This window comes from Ranitomeya imitator, chromosome 4 (genome assembly GCF_032444005.1).
Source record: "Ranitomeya imitator isolate aRanImi1 chromosome 4, aRanImi1.pri, whole genome shotgun sequence".
In the NCBI taxonomy this organism is placed as follows: Eukaryota; Metazoa; Chordata; class Amphibia; order Anura; family Dendrobatidae; genus Ranitomeya; species Ranitomeya imitator.
This window is the reverse complement of record NC_091285.1, coordinates 454,497,718-454,515,585: the sequence shown is the minus strand read 5'-3', so window position 1 is coordinate 454,515,585 and position 17,868 is coordinate 454,497,718. Positions and strand designations below refer to the sequence as shown.

The following is a 17,868-nucleotide window of genomic DNA, read 5'->3' as shown; positions in this document are numbered from 1 at the left end:
CTTCCAGCAATAATGCCACCATCCTGGACTCCTACCCGTAATAATAGCTCTGACCGTGGGCCACTTCTTGGTTAAATGTTCCCCAACCTGGGCCCCTTCCTGGAATAATGTTCTAAATCCTGGGCCCCTTCCAGTAATTATGTCTCTCATCCTGGGACACGATATAATAGCTGTAAAATATAAGAGCATAATACTATACTTTGTGTTTCTATTACTACCCATTTTCAAGATCTCTGCTTGCAGGAAAATTATTATACTCTAAGAAGTGAAAAAAATTAAACACATTTATGCCACAATGTAGAATGAATTCTTATAATAAATCAATGAAAACTTTCAACAAAAAAAGCCGTTGAGTCCAATTTGATAATCTTATCTCACTTAACTGTTTCCAGTAATCAGATTGTGACAGGCTCAAAGTGGTGGTGATATTCAGTTAAATGAATCTGATAACTTTAAATGACTTATAAAACGCACGCATACATAGGTATATATATATATTGACTGGTGTGACTGGGTATTACACTCATATGCCAGTGCACAACTTTCAGGTTAGTGAAATATGGTATGGCAGAACCTAGTTGAAAGGATATTACTAACAATAAGACTTATTTCTTATTATATTTATTAACTGAATTAGTGATTTATAAATTTATGTCATTTTTCAGAATGCATTTGAATAGAAGTTTGTGTATTTTCGCCACTTTCCTCTTCTGTACTTGGGCTTCCACCTTTTTCGATCAAGAATGGAGCACATGGAAGACAAAATACAGTAAGTAATATGATAAAATAATATGTGAACAGTATCTATAAGTTGAGAATAATTTTGTCATATAATGAACACAGCACGAACTTACTCCATGTACATTCTCTTTAGATTTCCCAGCCAAAGGTTTTCCAAATATATGAACAAATTATACATCCTCTATATTTATTAAATTAACATTTTTTTCAGAGAATAGTTAATAAATGACTGATTACTGGAGGTGCCACCATTGGACTCCCATAGATCATTAGATCTGGGGTCCGCCACCCCTCCTCACTGCACAATTGGCGTAAGGAGCAGCCCCATAGACAATGGATGGAGTAGAAAGGCGGGTGCTTGATGGCTGATCCATTCAAACTCATCCTCTACAAGCCAAGAGCATGTGCACACATTAAGTATTTGCTACGTTTTTGGTCACAATTTTTCGGCGCAGATTTGTCACAAAAACTAAAGGATTTCCTAGTGTCAGCAAAGTGAATGAGATTTCTGTTCTGAAGTCTTATGCACAAGTTGCTTATTTTTCCTTGTAGATTTTAAGCAGTTTCATATCTGTAGTATGTCCATTCTTTCAGTGTTTTTGCAGCGTTTTTCACCTACTCTAATGAATGGGAAAAATGCATAAAAAATTCTTGCAAAAATACCATGTAAAAAAATGTGCATATTTTATAACATGACATAGCACTCGGACCAGTATTATTCTAGGGGCAGCTCAGATCTGTGACTATTTCTCGTGCTGATTCAGAGTGCAGTGCGATTGTCGCGGGCGCTGGCAATAAAGGAGATGGAGAAATGACTTTCTCCGTCTGCTATGCACCTGTGCTGTGAGTCTCTCATGCAAGAGGATCAGAGCACAGCGCACTGACACTCGGTTCAGACCCGCAGCAGAGTTTTATCCGAGTGTCATTAGCATATCACCTCCGATGCCATATGCTAGTGTGACCCCAGTCTAACTTAAATAAGCAGCCATGGTACCGGCTGCTTCATTCAACACCATTACCTTTACAATCAGAGTATAGCCACATTCACACATTCAGTATTTGGTGAGTTTTTTTACCTCAGTATTTGAATCAGTGGAACGATCGGTGTAAAAGTATAATAGAAACATGTCACCACTTCTGAATTTATCACCCACTCTTGATTTTGGCTTAGAAATGCTGAGGTAAAAATCTCACCAAATACTGAATGTGTGAAAATGACCTATGAGGGAAAATTGTATAACTAGAGATTGTGCAGGCGTGTACTACGGAGGACACAGCATGAACTTAAACCCAATATTGCGGCCAGCATGCAGCCAGCGGGTAAGGAAAGGGTGAATCAAACACCCGAAAACCCCGCCCATATGACCACAAAGCTGTCCCGCCAAATTCAGGTGACAGGTTCCCTTTAATAGCGGCGGATAGATCGTGATTCCACCCGCCGCTATTGGGGGCACATGTCAGCTATACAAAACAGCTGACATGTCCCGGCTTTGATGCTGGCTCAGCGCCGGAGCCCACATCAAAGGAAGAGATGTGACCTCCGCCGTACTAGTATGGCGGAGGTCGCGAAAGGAGGTTTCCATGTACAAGTTTTTTTTAATTCCATTAGCTTGCCCAGTGTAAAACCAGTAAAATCAGCTGTATTCACCGTCCCCTGCTCCAGTGCCAGTGAAAACCGCTATAAAAAGAATGTATCATCAGAAAATAACCTATGGTTTAAGTCAGGTTAAAATAATAAAGTAATAGTAATAGTAATATTAAAAAAATTGTTGGTATTTTTTTGTTTTTCATATTACAATATGTATAAATAAGGAAAAAATCATATTCGCCAATTAGTCTATTCTATACTTTTGGTTCCTGTTCTTTCTGGAATGCCACCTATCCAGCAGCAGCAGTACACTGACTCAGACTCTATCTTTTATATTTATGCATCTAATGAGAGAGAGAGGGAGCTGTGATATCACCTATTGTGATTGAAGGATCCTGTGTTTTCAGTTATGCACAGCGGTGCTACCTTTCATTGTAATCATAGTAACATAGTAACATAGTTAGTAAGGCCGAAAAAAGACATTTGTCCATCCAGTTCAGCCTATATTCCATCATAATAAATCCCCAGATCTACGTCCTTCTACAGAACCTAATAATTGTATGATACAATATTGTTCTGCTCCAGGAAGACATCCAGGCCTCTCTTGAACCCCTCGACTGAGTTCGCCATCACCACCTCCTCAGGCAAGCAATTCCAGATTCTCACTGCCCTAACAGTAAAGAATCCTCTTCTATGTTGGTGGAAAAACCTTCTCTCCTCCAGACGCAAAGAATGCCCCCTTGTGCCCGTCACCTTCCTTGGTATAAACAGATCCTCAGCGAGATATTTGTATTGTCCCCTTATATACTTATACATGGTTATTAGATCGCCCCTCAGTCGTCTTTTTTCTAGACTAAATAATCCTAATTTCGCTAATCTATCTGGGTATTGTAGTTCTCCCATCCCCTTTATTAATTTTGTTGCCCTCCTTTGTACTCTCTCTAGTTCCATTATATCCTTCCTGAGCACCGGTGCCCAAAACTGGACACAATGTGTTATGACAATGAGACTCCTGAAAAATCATCTATAGACAATAGGAAGTTTGAGCTTAAAATAGCGATAGTAGCCAGTATGAAAATTGCAAAATTTGTCACTTTTTCCATAATGCAAATCATATGAAAAAAAAAAATACATGTATCATAAAAATCAAATTTAAACAGTAGGTAATTTTTTATGAGACATGTCTTTTAGTTAATAGTGACCATAATACCTTGTACTTGTGGTAAAACTGAGCTTTATAAAATCATATGGTGATGTAAGTTTGGTTTAGTTGAGCAGGATGGGCCAGGTACTGAGGTCATAACATCCTGCCATATCACAGATGTAAACCAGAAATGTTAGGATATTTATCAGACAAGTGGTGGCTGTATGATACTCAGAGGTAAAACACCCAGTTAATATCTTTTAGAAAAACAACTCTGGTATCAAAACTATGTATTTCAAGTGTAGATTTGGAAAGTTGATGTGAAATAGTAATTAATAGAAATTCATAATTAATTAATAGTAAACTTATAGGATTGTAGTTGAGAAATTCAAACAAGAGGAGTGAGGGCATTTCTTGTTAGAGCTCAAAATGTATACGGTAGTATGTAAATAATACATTTTATATCAAATTAAAGTGGCTTATAGTGTAAGAGTAGCTAATCTTTTCTGTCGACATGTCAGTAACAGTCATGTACAAATATTTTATACCAGATAAAAAATATTCATCCACCAGAGAGGAGATACACCGGAGAAAAATTTGGGAAGACACCTGGCATAAGGTACAGGAACATAACAAGCTTGCTGACGAAGGCCGCTCCACATACTGGATGGCAATGAATCATTTCGCAGACATAGTAAGTTCATCCATATATATGAGAAGACTGCAGTTGCCTAATATTTTCCACCAGATCCTGCCAGTTATGATGATGGATGAAAGTTGATTTTTAAGTTTTTTTATTTAAAAAGTATATATGCATCTTCCTGAGTTGATATTGTATAACAAATAGTTGTGCAGGATCAGACTATGTTCACACTAATGTTTGAATTTCCATTTTGCTGTTGCACTATAGGAACAGAAAAAGGGCGCTTCTGCAAAAAACATATACATCCTATGACAAAAGCAAAAGGCACCAGACTATAATAGTTTCTGTTTGGGTGGCCGTCTTTTTAACAGAAAAATAGTGCGGTACATTTCATCTTTTCTTCCAATAAAATTACGGAACATGTGAGGGAGCTTCCGACACAAGTGTGACCCGAACGTTAGAAAACAAAGCTGCCTCTATGTCCCCCATACTGTACCCCTGAATACAGATATGCACCACACTATTAATATATCATTTGGCCAATGTGCAATACACCATTCAAAATATAAATTGATAAGCAAGCATTGTGTCCCCCATTAACTATAATTAGCCACTTTTCCCCTGACCAATAAAATTGTAAATGAATTAAGCCATGTGACTCTCACCCGTAATTCATTACAAATTCTAGTCCTGTGTCCTATCCCCCAATTCATTGCAATTTCATGTCCTCTATCCTACTCACTCTCCTAGTTCACAACAATTACATGCCTTCTTTCTCCCAATTCAATGTAATTTGTTGCATAATCCATCACATTTCCCCTCTCAATTAATTACCATTCCATGTCCTCTCTCCCCACCAATTAATTTCATTTCCTTATCTTCTAACTGCCCCAAGTCATTTCAATTCTACTTACTCATACCCAATTTATTGCAATTTCATGTCCTCCCCAACCTCAATTCATTACAGTTACATGACCCACCAATTCATTAGATTAATTCATGTCCTCTCTCCCTCCCTCTCGATTCATTAAAATTCCATGTCTCTGTCCCATGTCTCTCCCAATTCAATATCCTTTCACTTCTCTAAAATTCATTAAAATTCCATGTCTCTCCAACCCTTCCCCAATTCATTGCAATGACATGTCCTATCTCCTACCCCCCAACTTTAATTACGGTACATGTCTTCTCTCCTAGCGCCATCCCACCCATACCATGCTCTTTTCCACTGTCTTAAAAAAAAAGGAATCACCTACCCCTTGTAGTGCAGTGCTATCCGCACTGTGCAGTGAAGAGGCAGTGACCCAACAAAGTTCAAAACAAAAGTTTCTTTAATGTTCAATTTACAAAAACACAGCACACGACTTCCTCCAGATAACAGCCGGGAAACATATCCTCCAGATTGCAGCCAATAAACACGCCAGTCCAACTACGAGACCTGTTGCTGTGGGTGACTGCACCGCTGTGTACACTGTGGGTGTAGGCCTTCCAGGTGCCTTGGCTGTTTGGCTCCACTTACAGTACATGTGTTGCCTCACACAGTTAGAGCTCTGCAATGGCTTCTGATCTGTACTCCTCCAAACACCAGACTGTCACTGACTCTGAACCTGACGCACCCAGACCCTATACTGCAGGGTTTTTAACTGGAAACTTTGGCCTTCAGCCACATGGAAAACCCAGCCAGGAATTAAGTTGACTGCACAACTACTATTCTATAGTCTGTTTCAAAACCCAAAAGCCCAGAGCAGGTTTTCCCTAAATCTGCCCTGGATACATAGAATGCCCAGGACCAATACTCACTTTTCATTCTGCATTGCAATCACAGCTACACCTGTGACTGCAATGAACTTCCATGGCCTCAATCCGCCTTTGACCCCTTCATGTAACACGAATCACCGGCTCACACCCTCCAGATGATCTCTTCAACACCTCTTTTACCCTGTTCCCTTCTCAGTGATGCACGCTCCCAATGAGTGTGATGAGGGCAATCTAGCCATGGACCCCCCAGAACCTCGGGCACTAGGTGCTAGCCCAGATAGCTGCAATCCCATTCTGTCCTGTCTCTTACTTCATAACCTGGCCATGAGATGTGGTATGATCAGACCATGTTCCTGTACAGTCAGACACAGCCATTACTAAGGGTATGTGAAAGGGGATTTTGTATCTTATCTTTGTAAATAGATCAGTCATTATTCAACATTCTATAACTGAAGTATACTTATATTTTGCTCCAATTCCCTACTATATTCAAGATTTCTGTTTTCACGTAGTGAATGAAAACATTCTGTATAAAAGGAAAATCTGAGGAACAATTCACAGGTTTTTAAGCACATAGATGTAAAGCAGATTGTCTCTAGTCACTGACTGTAAAAAGAGAAGTATGCATGTTTGTAACTGGTTTCTAAATGTACACTAGTCACCTGAAGAAGTCAAGAGGAAGAGCTGTTTAATGACAAATGGGCCTGAAACTCAGGCTTCTACTTTCTCCTACGGATTGAAAGAAGGTCTACCTGATCATGTTGACTGGAGAGAGTCCAAATGTGTAACACCTGCTAAGAATCAAGGGTATTGTGGATCCTGTTGGGCATTTGCAACAGTAGGTGTTCTTTAAATATTTTCAATATTTTTGTCACATACATTTAATAATTAGAGTTGCAAGAATGTCTCTGTCATTTTAGGTGGGTGTGGTTGAATCACGATTATGCATAAAGAACCATAACCTGATGACCCTGAGTGAGCAACAGCTGGTGGACTGTGATAGAACTGATCAGGCATGTTGTGGAGGGCTCCCAATTTATGCATTTACGTATGCAACACACACTGGACTCATGAAATCTCAAGACTATGAATATGAAGGAAAGGTACATCTTTTAATTTTTCCGTTCTAAAGGCAGCTTTAATAAGTGTAACATTCTAATATAAACTTGTCAATCAGGCTAGCCTTGGCATTCTGGATTATTAGCAAGTAGAATAATAATTGTTATTATACATTTATATAGCGCCATTTATTCCAGCGCTTTACATGTGCAAAGGGGCAAATATAGACAAGCACAATAAACATGAGCAATACAAGGCACACACAAGTACAGAAGGAGAGAGGACCCTGCCTGCAAGGGATCACAATCTACAGGGGATGGGTGAGGATACACTAGCAAAGGGTAGAGCTGGTCGTGCAGTGGTTCAGCAGACTAAGGATCACTGCAGATTGTAGGCTTGTCGGAAGAGGTGGGTCTTCAGATTCTTTTTGAAGGTTTCCGTGGTGAGAGTCTAATGCGATGTGTTAGAGAGTTCCAGAGGATGGGGAAACACGGAAGAAGTCTTGTATGTGGTTGTGGGAAGAAGAGATAAGAGGGGAGTAGAGAAGGAGATCTTAAGAGATCGAAGGTTGCTTGTGGGTAAGTACGGGGACACCATGTCACAGATGTATGGAGGAGACAGGTTGTGGATGGCTTTGTATGTGATAGCTAGGATTTTGAACTGGAGCCTCAGGACAATAGGAAGCCAGTGAAGGGCTTGGCAGAGAGCAGAGGCTGGGGAATAATGGGGAGACAGGTGGTTTAGTCAGGCAGCAGAGTGTAGGATGGATTGGAGTGGTGCCAGAGTGCTGGAAGGGAGGCAGCAGAGTAGAAGGTTGTAGTAATCAAGGCGGGAGATGATAAGGGCATGCACTAGCATTTTTGTGGTTTCATGGTCAAGGAATACACGGATCCGGGAAATATTTTTGAGTTTGAGTTGGCAGGAGGAGGCAAGGGCTTGGATATGAGGCTTGAAAGAGAGGGCAGAGTCAAGGATCACCCCGAGGCACCGAGCATGCAGGACCTGGGAAAGTGAGCAGCCATTGACATTGATGGATAGGTTTGGTGGAGGGGTAGAAAGAGAAGGGGGAAAGATGATGAATTCTGTTTTGCCCCTGTTCAGTTTTAGAAAGCGAGCAGAAGAAAAAGCTAAAATAGCAAACAGACATTGTGGGATTTTGGCGAGTAAGGAGGTGAAGTCAGGTCCAGATAGGTAGATCTGCGTGTCATCGGCGTAGAGATGGTACTGCATACCGTGGGATTCTATGAGCTGTCCCAGGCCGAAAGTGTAGATGGAGAAGAGCAGGGGCCCTAGGACAGAGCCTTGGGGAACACCGACAGACAAGGGGTGAGGTGAGGAGGTGGTGTGGGAGAGGAAGACACTGAATGTTCGGTCTGGTAGATATGACAAGATCCAGGATAGGGCCAAGTCTGTGATGCCAAGAGATGAGAGAATCTGTAGCAGGAGGGAGTGGTCCACATTGTCCAAGGCAGAATACAGGTCCAGGAGAAGGAGGACTGAGTAGTGTTGCTTGCTCTTTGCGGTTAGTAGGTCATTTGTGACTTTAGTTAGGGCAGTTTCAGTTGAGTGATTAAATCGGAAGCAAGATTGTAACTGGTCAAAGAGGGAGCAGGAGGAGAGGTAGGAGGACAGTTCAAGATGGACATGTCGTCCCTGTAGTTTTGAGGCATAAGGGAGAAGAGATATTGGGCGATAGCTAGACACAGAGGATGGGTCGAGGGAGGGCTTTTTGAGGATGGGTGTGATTGAGGCATGCTTGAAGGAGGAAGGGGAAGACACCTGTTGTGAGTGAGTGGTTGAAGAGGTGTGTTAGTGTTGGGATGATGACTGTGGCGAGGTTAGGGATGAGGTGGGACAGGAGCTGGTCAAGCGTGCAAGTGGTGAGATGTGATCTTGACAGGAGGGTGGCGAGCCGTCTTCTGTCATGGTGGAGAAGTTAGTTTTGGAGGAACAGGGTTGAGCAGCTAAGAGGGGCATTGGGGGATGCGGGCCAAAGCTTTCTCTGATTGTATCGATCTTCTGCTTAAAGAAAGAGGCAAAGTCTTCAGCAGAAATGAGAGGAGAGGGAGGTGGTGCCACTTATACCTTTGTCTAAGCAAAATAGTAATTAGGGCACTCCTGTGGACGGTGCCCAAGTAGGATTCTATCCCATGTAAATCTTATACAATACACCAAAACTTCCATATTAAATAATCTTAAATGGAAACATGAAGAGATCCCACAAATGATGCAAATAAAATACAACTTTTATTAAGCCACATTAAAAACAATATTAAAAAAGCAAAAACACCGTATAGTGGAAACCGAACAGGAAAAACCGGTGAAAAGATATGAACTGGTATTATAAGCTAGCAGCAATCATATCTCATGACATAAACTCTGGCACAGACTATCTATAGTATTCCAACATGCATGAAATGCCAGGATTTCAATCAATACCGCCCATGTCCTAATACATAACAAAGTATCAATACAAATTTACTCAGCCATGAAGGGGGTAGCAAGGAAAATTCCTAAGCCTAATGTGTGCCCACAAAGCTACACTCTAGATATAGTAAAGTCATGTAAGCCAGCCTAACAATTAGAAGTAAGTAGTGCTTACCGCATCTCATCTATACACCCGTTCGGCGTCCACTCACCCCGACGTACGTTTCGCCACCTGCTTCTTCCGGGGGCGTGTCAGGGTGAGCGGTAGCCGGGCTTAAATGTAATGCTCCACCAATCGCGAGATACTCCACGGGTAGAGTCCAGCGCAGCCGTAGTGCGCGCATTGCGCCTATGCCCGCCCCCTCTAATGGACACTTCCCTGGCAACGCTCAATGGCACGCAAGCACAAAGCCTGCGTGTCAAAAGAAGAACGCCCAGCGAAGATCCGGGAGGTCTGGGAACAAGCGCATGCGCAAAGGCTCGCTGACAGCACTTACTAAGTCTATATCACATACGGAGGATAGAAGAATGCCTGGACAGACACAAGTAAAATGCTTATTCTAAAAAATACACCCAGTGAAGAAAAAGAAGAAAAAGGCCTAATGATATAAGGGAGTGCACGTGATGTTTATTGAAATAAATATAAAGTGTCCATAATAAATGCGAATATCGCATAAAAGTGAATGGTCACTGAACAGAATGACCACATAAACATACAGTGGGGCAAAAAAGTATTTAGTCAGTCAGCAATAGTGAAAGTTCCACCACTTAAAAAGATGAGAGGCGTCTGTAATTTACATAATAGGTAGACCTCAACTATGGGAGGCAAACTGAGAAAAAAAAATCCAGAAAATCACATTGTCTGTTTTTTTTATCATTTTATTTGCATATTATGGTGGAAAATAAGTATTTGGTCAGAAACAAAATTTCATCTCAATACTTTGTAATATATCCTTTGTTGGCAATGACAGAGGTCAAACGTTTTCTGTAAGTCTTCACAAGGTTGCCACACACTGTTGTTGGTATGTTGGCCCATTCCTCCATGCAGATCTCCTCTAGAGCAGTGATGTTTGGGCTTTTCGCTTGGCAACACGGACTTTCAACTCCCTCCAAAGGTTTTCTATAGGGTTGAGATCTGGAGACTGGCTAGGCCACTCCAGGACCTTGAAATGCTTCTTACGAAGCCATTCCTTCGTTGCCCTGGCGGTGTGCTTTGGATCATTGTCATGTTGAAAGACCCAGCCACATTTCATCTTCAATGCCCTTGCTGATGGAAGGAGGTTTGCACTCAAAATCTCACGATACATGGCCCCATTCATTCTTTCATGTACCCGGATCAGTCGTCCTGGCCCCTTTGCAGAGAAACAGCCCCAAAGCATGATGTTTCCACCACCATGCTTTACAGTAGGTATGGTGTTTGATGGATGCAACTCAGTATTCTTTTTCCTCCAAACACGACAAGTTGTGTTTCTACCAAACAGTTCCAGTTTGGTTTCATCAGACCATAGGACATTCTCCCAAAACTCCTCTGGATCATCCAAATGCTCTCTAGCAAACTTCAGACGGGCCCGGACATGTACTGGCTTAAGCAGTGGGACACGTCTGGCACTGCAGGATCTGAGTCCATGGTGGCGTAGTGTGTTACTTATGGTAGGCCTTGTTACATTGGTCCCAGCTCTCTGCAGTTCATTCACTAGGTCCCCCCGCGTGGTTCTGGGATTTTTGCTCACCATTCTTGTGATCATTCTGACCCCACGGGGTGGGATTTTGCGTGGAGCACCAGATCGAGGGAGATTATCAGTGGTCTTGTATGTCTTCCATTTTCTAATTATTGCTCCCACTGTTGATTTCTTCACTCCATGCTGGTTGGCTATTGCAGATTCAGTCTTCCCAGCCTGGTGCAGGGCTACAATTTTGTTTCTGGTGTCCTTTGACAGCTCTTTGGTCTTCACCATAGTGGAGTTTGGAGTCAGACTGTTTGAGGGTGTGCACAGGTGTCTTTTTATACTGATAACAAGTTTAAACAGGTGCCATTACTACAGGTAATGAGTGGAGGAAAGAGGAGACTCTTAAAGAAGAAGTTACAGGTCTGTGAGAGCCAGAAATCTTGATTGTTTGTTTCTGACCAAATACTTATTTTCCACCATAATATGCAAATAAAATGATAAAAAAACAGACAATGTGATTTTCTGGATTTTTTTTTCTCAGTTTGTCTCCCATAGTTGAGGTCTACCTATGATGTAAATTACAGACGCCTCTCATCTTTTTAAGTGGTGGAACTTTCACTATTGCTGACTGACTAAATACTTTTTTGCCCCACTGTATATATCTATATATTCTACCTCATAAAATATATTAAATAAATATATAAAAAAAAATTGATACAAATTTACCCACACATATAAGATGAAAAAAATAAATAAATAAATAAAAAAATAATAATAATAAAAAATAACAAAAATAAATAATAATCAATAAACCCTAAAAATACGCTAACACAGACACCTAATGACCATAATATCTGTATATATACTACCCCCTCCGTAGTGAATACCATATTTTATCACAATAATATTTTATGTTAAATATCACATATCCACATAGTAGTGAGTATGGATTATTCATCGCAAGAACACCTAATCAGTCCTACATAATAGTGAATACCATATTTTATCACAATAATATTTTAAATATTTTATGTTAAAAAACCACATTTCCCACACAATTGTGGGTATGGATTATTCCTCGCAAGAATACCTAATCAGACCTACATAACAGTGAATACAAAATGCAAATATACATTATAAATTACATAACAACAATATACATATACAAAACATAGTATAAATACAGCGTCCAAAAATTTATGACATTACAATAATATAAATAATTCTGTCCAAAACATGTCCATCTCCAGAAAATTCAAATCCTTCCGTAGCAACGATGGTATTGACAACAAACTCTCCCACCATATGTAAGGAATTCTAGAATGAAAAAACAAATGTTAAAATCAACATAAAAACACAAATATAAAATACAACCGGACACCTCCCACCCCATAAAAAGAAGCACCTGTTATTTATAAGAATGCTGAAAATCCCATTGTCTCATTGAGACCAAATGGTCTAATTGTCCTCAGACGGTATATCCAACGGCATTCAAGTCTAGCCAAATTTTTGCCTACGTCGCCACCCCGTGAACCAAGATCCACTTGATCTATGGCCTTGATCCTGAGACCACGAGGAATACAATCATGGTATTTCTTAAAATGACGAGCTAATGTTTTTAATGTTGTATCATCAGTTACATTTTTAGCCTTTTCAATGTCCAAAATATGCTCTCTAACGCGGATTTTGAGTTCCCGTGTAAATCTTGTAGAAATCTTGACAATCACGTAAATGTTGTAAGAAAATAATTTTAATGTTTGAAGACAATCCAAAAATAAGGAAGTTGTTTCTGTCATAAAATGACGTTCATCAATCAGACAGATTACAGTGTGCACAAGGATACAGTCAATAAGGAATCCTCTGGATAAGCAGATAAGCATGTATTTAAGGCTGTATTCACCCTCTTTAACATAAACACGGTCTTAGTAATGTTAAAATTACCTTACCATAGAAACAGATCTTAAACACAGTAGTAACTAAAAGCTCATTTAATAACACAGGGCACTGACAGACTCATGTTTTTTTAAATTAAAAAGCAGTCCAAAAATGTTCCTTATTAGTCATTTATGATCAGGTTGTTCTGTGCATTACACTGACTCAAACTGACAGTGTCACTGTTAATAGTAACTTAATTCTGCTGTAACTGAGATTAGACATATGCCATATATTTCAATTATTCAGCCTTTGCCAAAAAGGACGTGTCAAGAAATATCAGGTAGGTACATGTACAGAAGGTAAAATGCGACAGCAGACACCACTATAGGTGTGAAGTGCGTGGTTAAATATTAGACTTATAAAATAAGTTTGCAAACTTTTTTTTCTGTTTTTGCAACAAAATTAAACGCTCTTCCCTAAAATGACATGGGAGCTGTATTGGGGGGGGTGTATACAGATGTAAAATTTGACTAGTAAAGCAGAGGGGAAAATAAAGATTGCTTGCAACAAATTCTGAAATTCTTATTATTAATCAGTCCAAAAGTTATCAAAACAAATAATATACTTTTATGCCCGAGTCACACACATCTCTTACTCGCTGTTTCATTTCTAATGTCTGCATATGTAGTTTTGTTTTTGGATATTCTTATAGCAGTTTTATAGATCAGTGGTATTTTTGTTAAAACACAACATACAGCATTATTCTACGTAGAAATTCTATTGAACTTAAAAAAAACTTGACAATGAATACGTTACAAATGTTACAAAATAAAAAAATCTTCTCAAGCATTAGTATAAGGGTATTATTATTATTATTATTATTATACATTTTTATAGCGACATTTATTCCATGGCGCTTTACATGTGAATACGGGCAAATATAGACAAATACATTAAACGTGAGCAAATAACAAGGCACACGGGTACATAAGGAGGGAGGACCCTGCCCGCGAGGGCTCACAGTCTGCAGGGGATGGGTGATAAAACACTAGGAGAGGGTAGGGCAGGTTGTGCGGCTGTTCAGTAAGTTCAGGATCACTGCAGGCTGTAGGCTTGTCGGAAGAGGTGAGTCTTCAGGTTCTTTTTGAAGGTTTCTATGGTAGGCGAGAGTCTGATGTGTTGGGGTAGAGAGTTCCAGAGTATGGGGGAAGCACGGGAGAAGTCTTGGATGCAGTTGTGGGAAGAAGAGATAAGAGGGGAGTAGAGAAGGAGGACTTGAGAGGATCGGAGGTTGCGTGTCGGTAGGTACCGGGAGACCATGTCACAGATGTATGTAGGAGACAGGTTGTGGATGGCTTTGTATGTCATTGTGAGGGTTTTGAACTGGAGTCTGTGGGCGATAGGAAGCCAGTGAAGGGCTGGGGAATAGCGGGGAGACAGGTAGATTAGTCGGGCAGCAGAGTATAAGATGGATTGGAGTGGTGCCTGAGTGCTAGAGGAGAGTCCAGAGAGTAGGAGATTGCAGTAGTCGAGGCGGGAGATGATAAGGGCATGCACTAGCGTTTTTGTGGTGTCGCGGTCAAGGAAAGCACGGATCCGAGAAATATGAACACAGTATGTATGTGAACACAGTGTATATTATTGCCAGAATACACCTGAAAAAGGACTGCAAAAGTGTCTCATAAAGTGAACATAGTGCACCGCAATGACAAAACAACATTGCTGTGCGCATGTCCAGTCTTTTAGCTACTTCGGGGTTCGGAAACTTTCAAGTGGTTAATGGAAGTGACGTGCTCATTGCTAGGAAGACGCTAGCAAAGCTACCATGAGAAAACGCACCCTGAAAAATATTTTACTACAACCTAAGACTTTACTGTGTATGAAAATATTCCAACAGTATTCGAGCATGGAACATATGCACTCCATAAGGAGATATCTGCTACGTGCAGTAAAACTATTTATAGATGAGATTTTATGAAATCTCATCCTCATATTGAAGGGAAAACCTGGGGGGTAAATTGAAAATTCATTTTCATATTAATTTGTAGCGATTCTGCAAAAAAAAAATTCAGACAGAATTTTGCTGTTGTGTAATTCCACAACGGATATGATTCATGTGAACAGACCCTAGTGGGAAAAATACTGTTATAGTAATATACAGAAATATTATTAATGATTCTTTTTTTTTTTCTTTAAAATAGCAAAATGATTGTCAATATAACGAAGATAAAGCAATAACACTGAATGTGACCAAATACTACAACTTGCCCGATGAAGAAAGCATCGTGTCTTCAGTGGCACTAGAAGGACCCGTGGCTGTTGGGTTTGCAGTTGATCATGATTTCAATATGTATAGCCATGGTAACGTAGCAATATTTTATTTCTACAGTGCATTAATGTTTTTCTTCCTAAAATTGATCAGTCATCATGATATGCTCCTCTGTTTGCAATAGCTTCAAAAGGAAAGATCTATCCAAATCAATAGAAAAGAGAAATAAGCTATGTGGTTAAGTTGCTGCTTCATGTTGGGTCAGTCACATTGCACCCTACACTATTGTGTAATTGAAAGGAATAGAAAGCTAAAGCCATTTGATGGCACTAAAATCCTACAGAAATGAATGAGCATTCTTCACTGAGAAAAACCTTCAACCACTTACCGACATCCACCATTCATGTACGGTGCAAGTCCATAGCGGTTGTATGGAACGGGCTCACGAGGTCAGCTAGTCCCATATTTAGCAGGTAATGGCTGCGTGTTACAGACAGAACCGACTCGCGGGTGGAGCAGAGCGCTGCCACTGCCCATGTTAATCTGTTAAATGTTGCTGTCAATCTCTGACAGCGGCATTAACAACGTGCGAGCATGAAGTGCGTCATTCTATGCGCCCATCGGCGCACCCGTGACGTGATTGAGGGTACTGATAGGTTCTTATGACAGCTAGGGTCTGGTGAAGACCTCCATGCTTGTCATTACGGAGTTACCCTGAAACCCAGCTTATGGCAAGGCTTCAAAGGAGACTGTGATTTTTATTATTCAGCAATACTATGGTATTGCTGTATATAGTAAAATCAATCAAACAATCGCTGGATCAAATCCCTAAAGGGAATAAAAAATACAGTGAAATGTAAAAAAAAGTTAAAAAAATGTTTAAAAAAATAAAAAACCATAAGTTCAAATCATACCCCTGATCCCGTCTTTAAAATAGAGATAACAAAAAAAATACACATATATGGTATCGCCGTGTCCATAAAGGTCAGATCTATAAAAATATAGAAATAATTATCTTGATTAATAAACATCGTAAACATAGAAAAAAAATTAAAACTGCCCAAATTGTAATTTTTGGGGTAGCTGCAATGCCACAAAAAATGCTGTGAGAAGCGATCAAAATGTCATTATTCCAAAATGGTGTAATTAAAAAATGTGTCGCCCCGCAAAAAAATAAGCCCCCATAGAGCTCGATCGACTGAAAAATAAAAAGGTTACTGGTCTCAAAAAATGGCAACACAATAAAAAGAATATTTTTTTTTTGCAAAGTTTTGTTTCTTTTCACTACTAGAATAATATAAAACTAGACATTGTGTACCGCCATGATTGTACCGATGAGGAGAATCATATTGCAAGGACATCATTATCACACAATATGCGCCACAAAAACTATTCCCAAAAATTCATATCACAATTGCATTTTTTCCACAATTTCATTGCACTTGGAATTTTTTCCCCATTTTTCTGTACACTACTGTATGTGATAAAATGAATGGTGTCACTCAAAAGTTCAACTTATCCTGCAAAAAACAAGCTTTTATGTGTCTATATGGACTGAAAAATAACAAACTAATGGCAATTGGAAGAAGGGGAGGAAATAACAAAAATGAATATCAAAAATTGCCAGCATTGGGAAGGAATTAAGAGCAAAAGAAAAATGCCAGTGGACCAAGCCTAAGTAGAGAAGAACAATAGCTTAGCAGCATGCCACCGGTCAGTGAAGGGTTAGCAGGCTTTTGTCTTCTTATTACAGTTTTCTTAAACGCTACACAAACTTAGATCATCTTATTTTTTTAACACAAGGAATATTTGATGGGGAATGTGCAGAAGATGCCAATCACGCCATTATTGCTATGGGTTATGGCAGTGAAAAAAATGAAGATGGTGAGGAACAGCCATACTGGATCATAAAGAATAGGTGAGTAAAGAATACACCTTTCTTAAACAACTACAATGAATGGACACATCGCTAACATTATAGTGACTATATATCAGGAGATATAAAAGTAGTTTTTATAGAAAATGCACTTACTAAATAGTACTGGGTAATTTTCATTTGTGCCTGAAGAAAATGGGGACCCCGGTTAATTGCCCAATCTGCAACCTCCTAAAACCACCCTTGACCCACACCCATTTTGTAATATTGCTCTGTTAGGCCGGCCTCACACTAGCGAGTTCTACGGACGGAAGAGAGGCACAGAAAATACGGATTACATACGGCACAATGCTTCTCTATGGCCCAGCTCCTATCTGCCGTATTTTACTGATCCGTATTATACGGTATTGTATGGCCGTAGAAAATCGCAGCATGCTGCGTTAGTCACTGTATTGCGCAAAAAATACGCCAATGAAAGTCTATGGGGCGAGAAAAATACGGATTACACACGGACCAGCAGTGTGACTTGCGAGAAATACGCAGCGGTGTTAGAGAGAAAAGCCGGCAATTCAGTGCGGTGTACAGTAAAATCACACTGACAGCTTACAATAGAATAGCTAAAATAAATGTCTACACATAGTATAGGGGTATATATATATATATATATATATATAAATATATGTCATTGAGACACATATATGTATATATATTAATATTTCATACTGCACTAGATAGCTTAAAAGCCGGTAATTCAATTGCCGGCTTTTGCTATCTCCTTCCCAAACCCGACATGATATGAGACCTGGTTTACATACAGTAAACCA

General features: G+C 39.8%; 1 protein-coding gene across 2 annotated transcripts in view; it reads left to right on the top strand.

Moving 5' to 3' along the window:
- Positions 1-427: 427 nt before the first annotated feature.
- The window catches only part of LOC138676463 (uncharacterized), a 37,513-nt gene continuing 20,072 nt past the window's right edge, over positions 428-17,868 (top strand). The window contains exons 1-7 of one of the 2 annotated variants that reach the window (XM_069765786.1): positions 428-548; positions 666-769; positions 4,025-4,167; positions 6,530-6,709; positions 6,792-6,974; positions 15,101-15,260; positions 16,972-17,086. In XM_069765786.1, the coding sequence (XP_069621887.1) occupies positions 667-769; positions 4,025-4,167; positions 6,530-6,709; positions 6,792-6,974; positions 15,101-15,260; positions 16,972-17,086 (884 nt within the window). In that variant the 5' untranslated portion in view covers positions 428-548; position 666. Of the gene's footprint in view, positions 549-651; positions 770-4,024; positions 4,168-6,529; positions 6,710-6,791; positions 6,975-15,100; positions 15,261-16,971; positions 17,087-17,868 lie in introns of those variants that run through there. The other variant, XM_069765785.1, reaches the window with a different exon arrangement.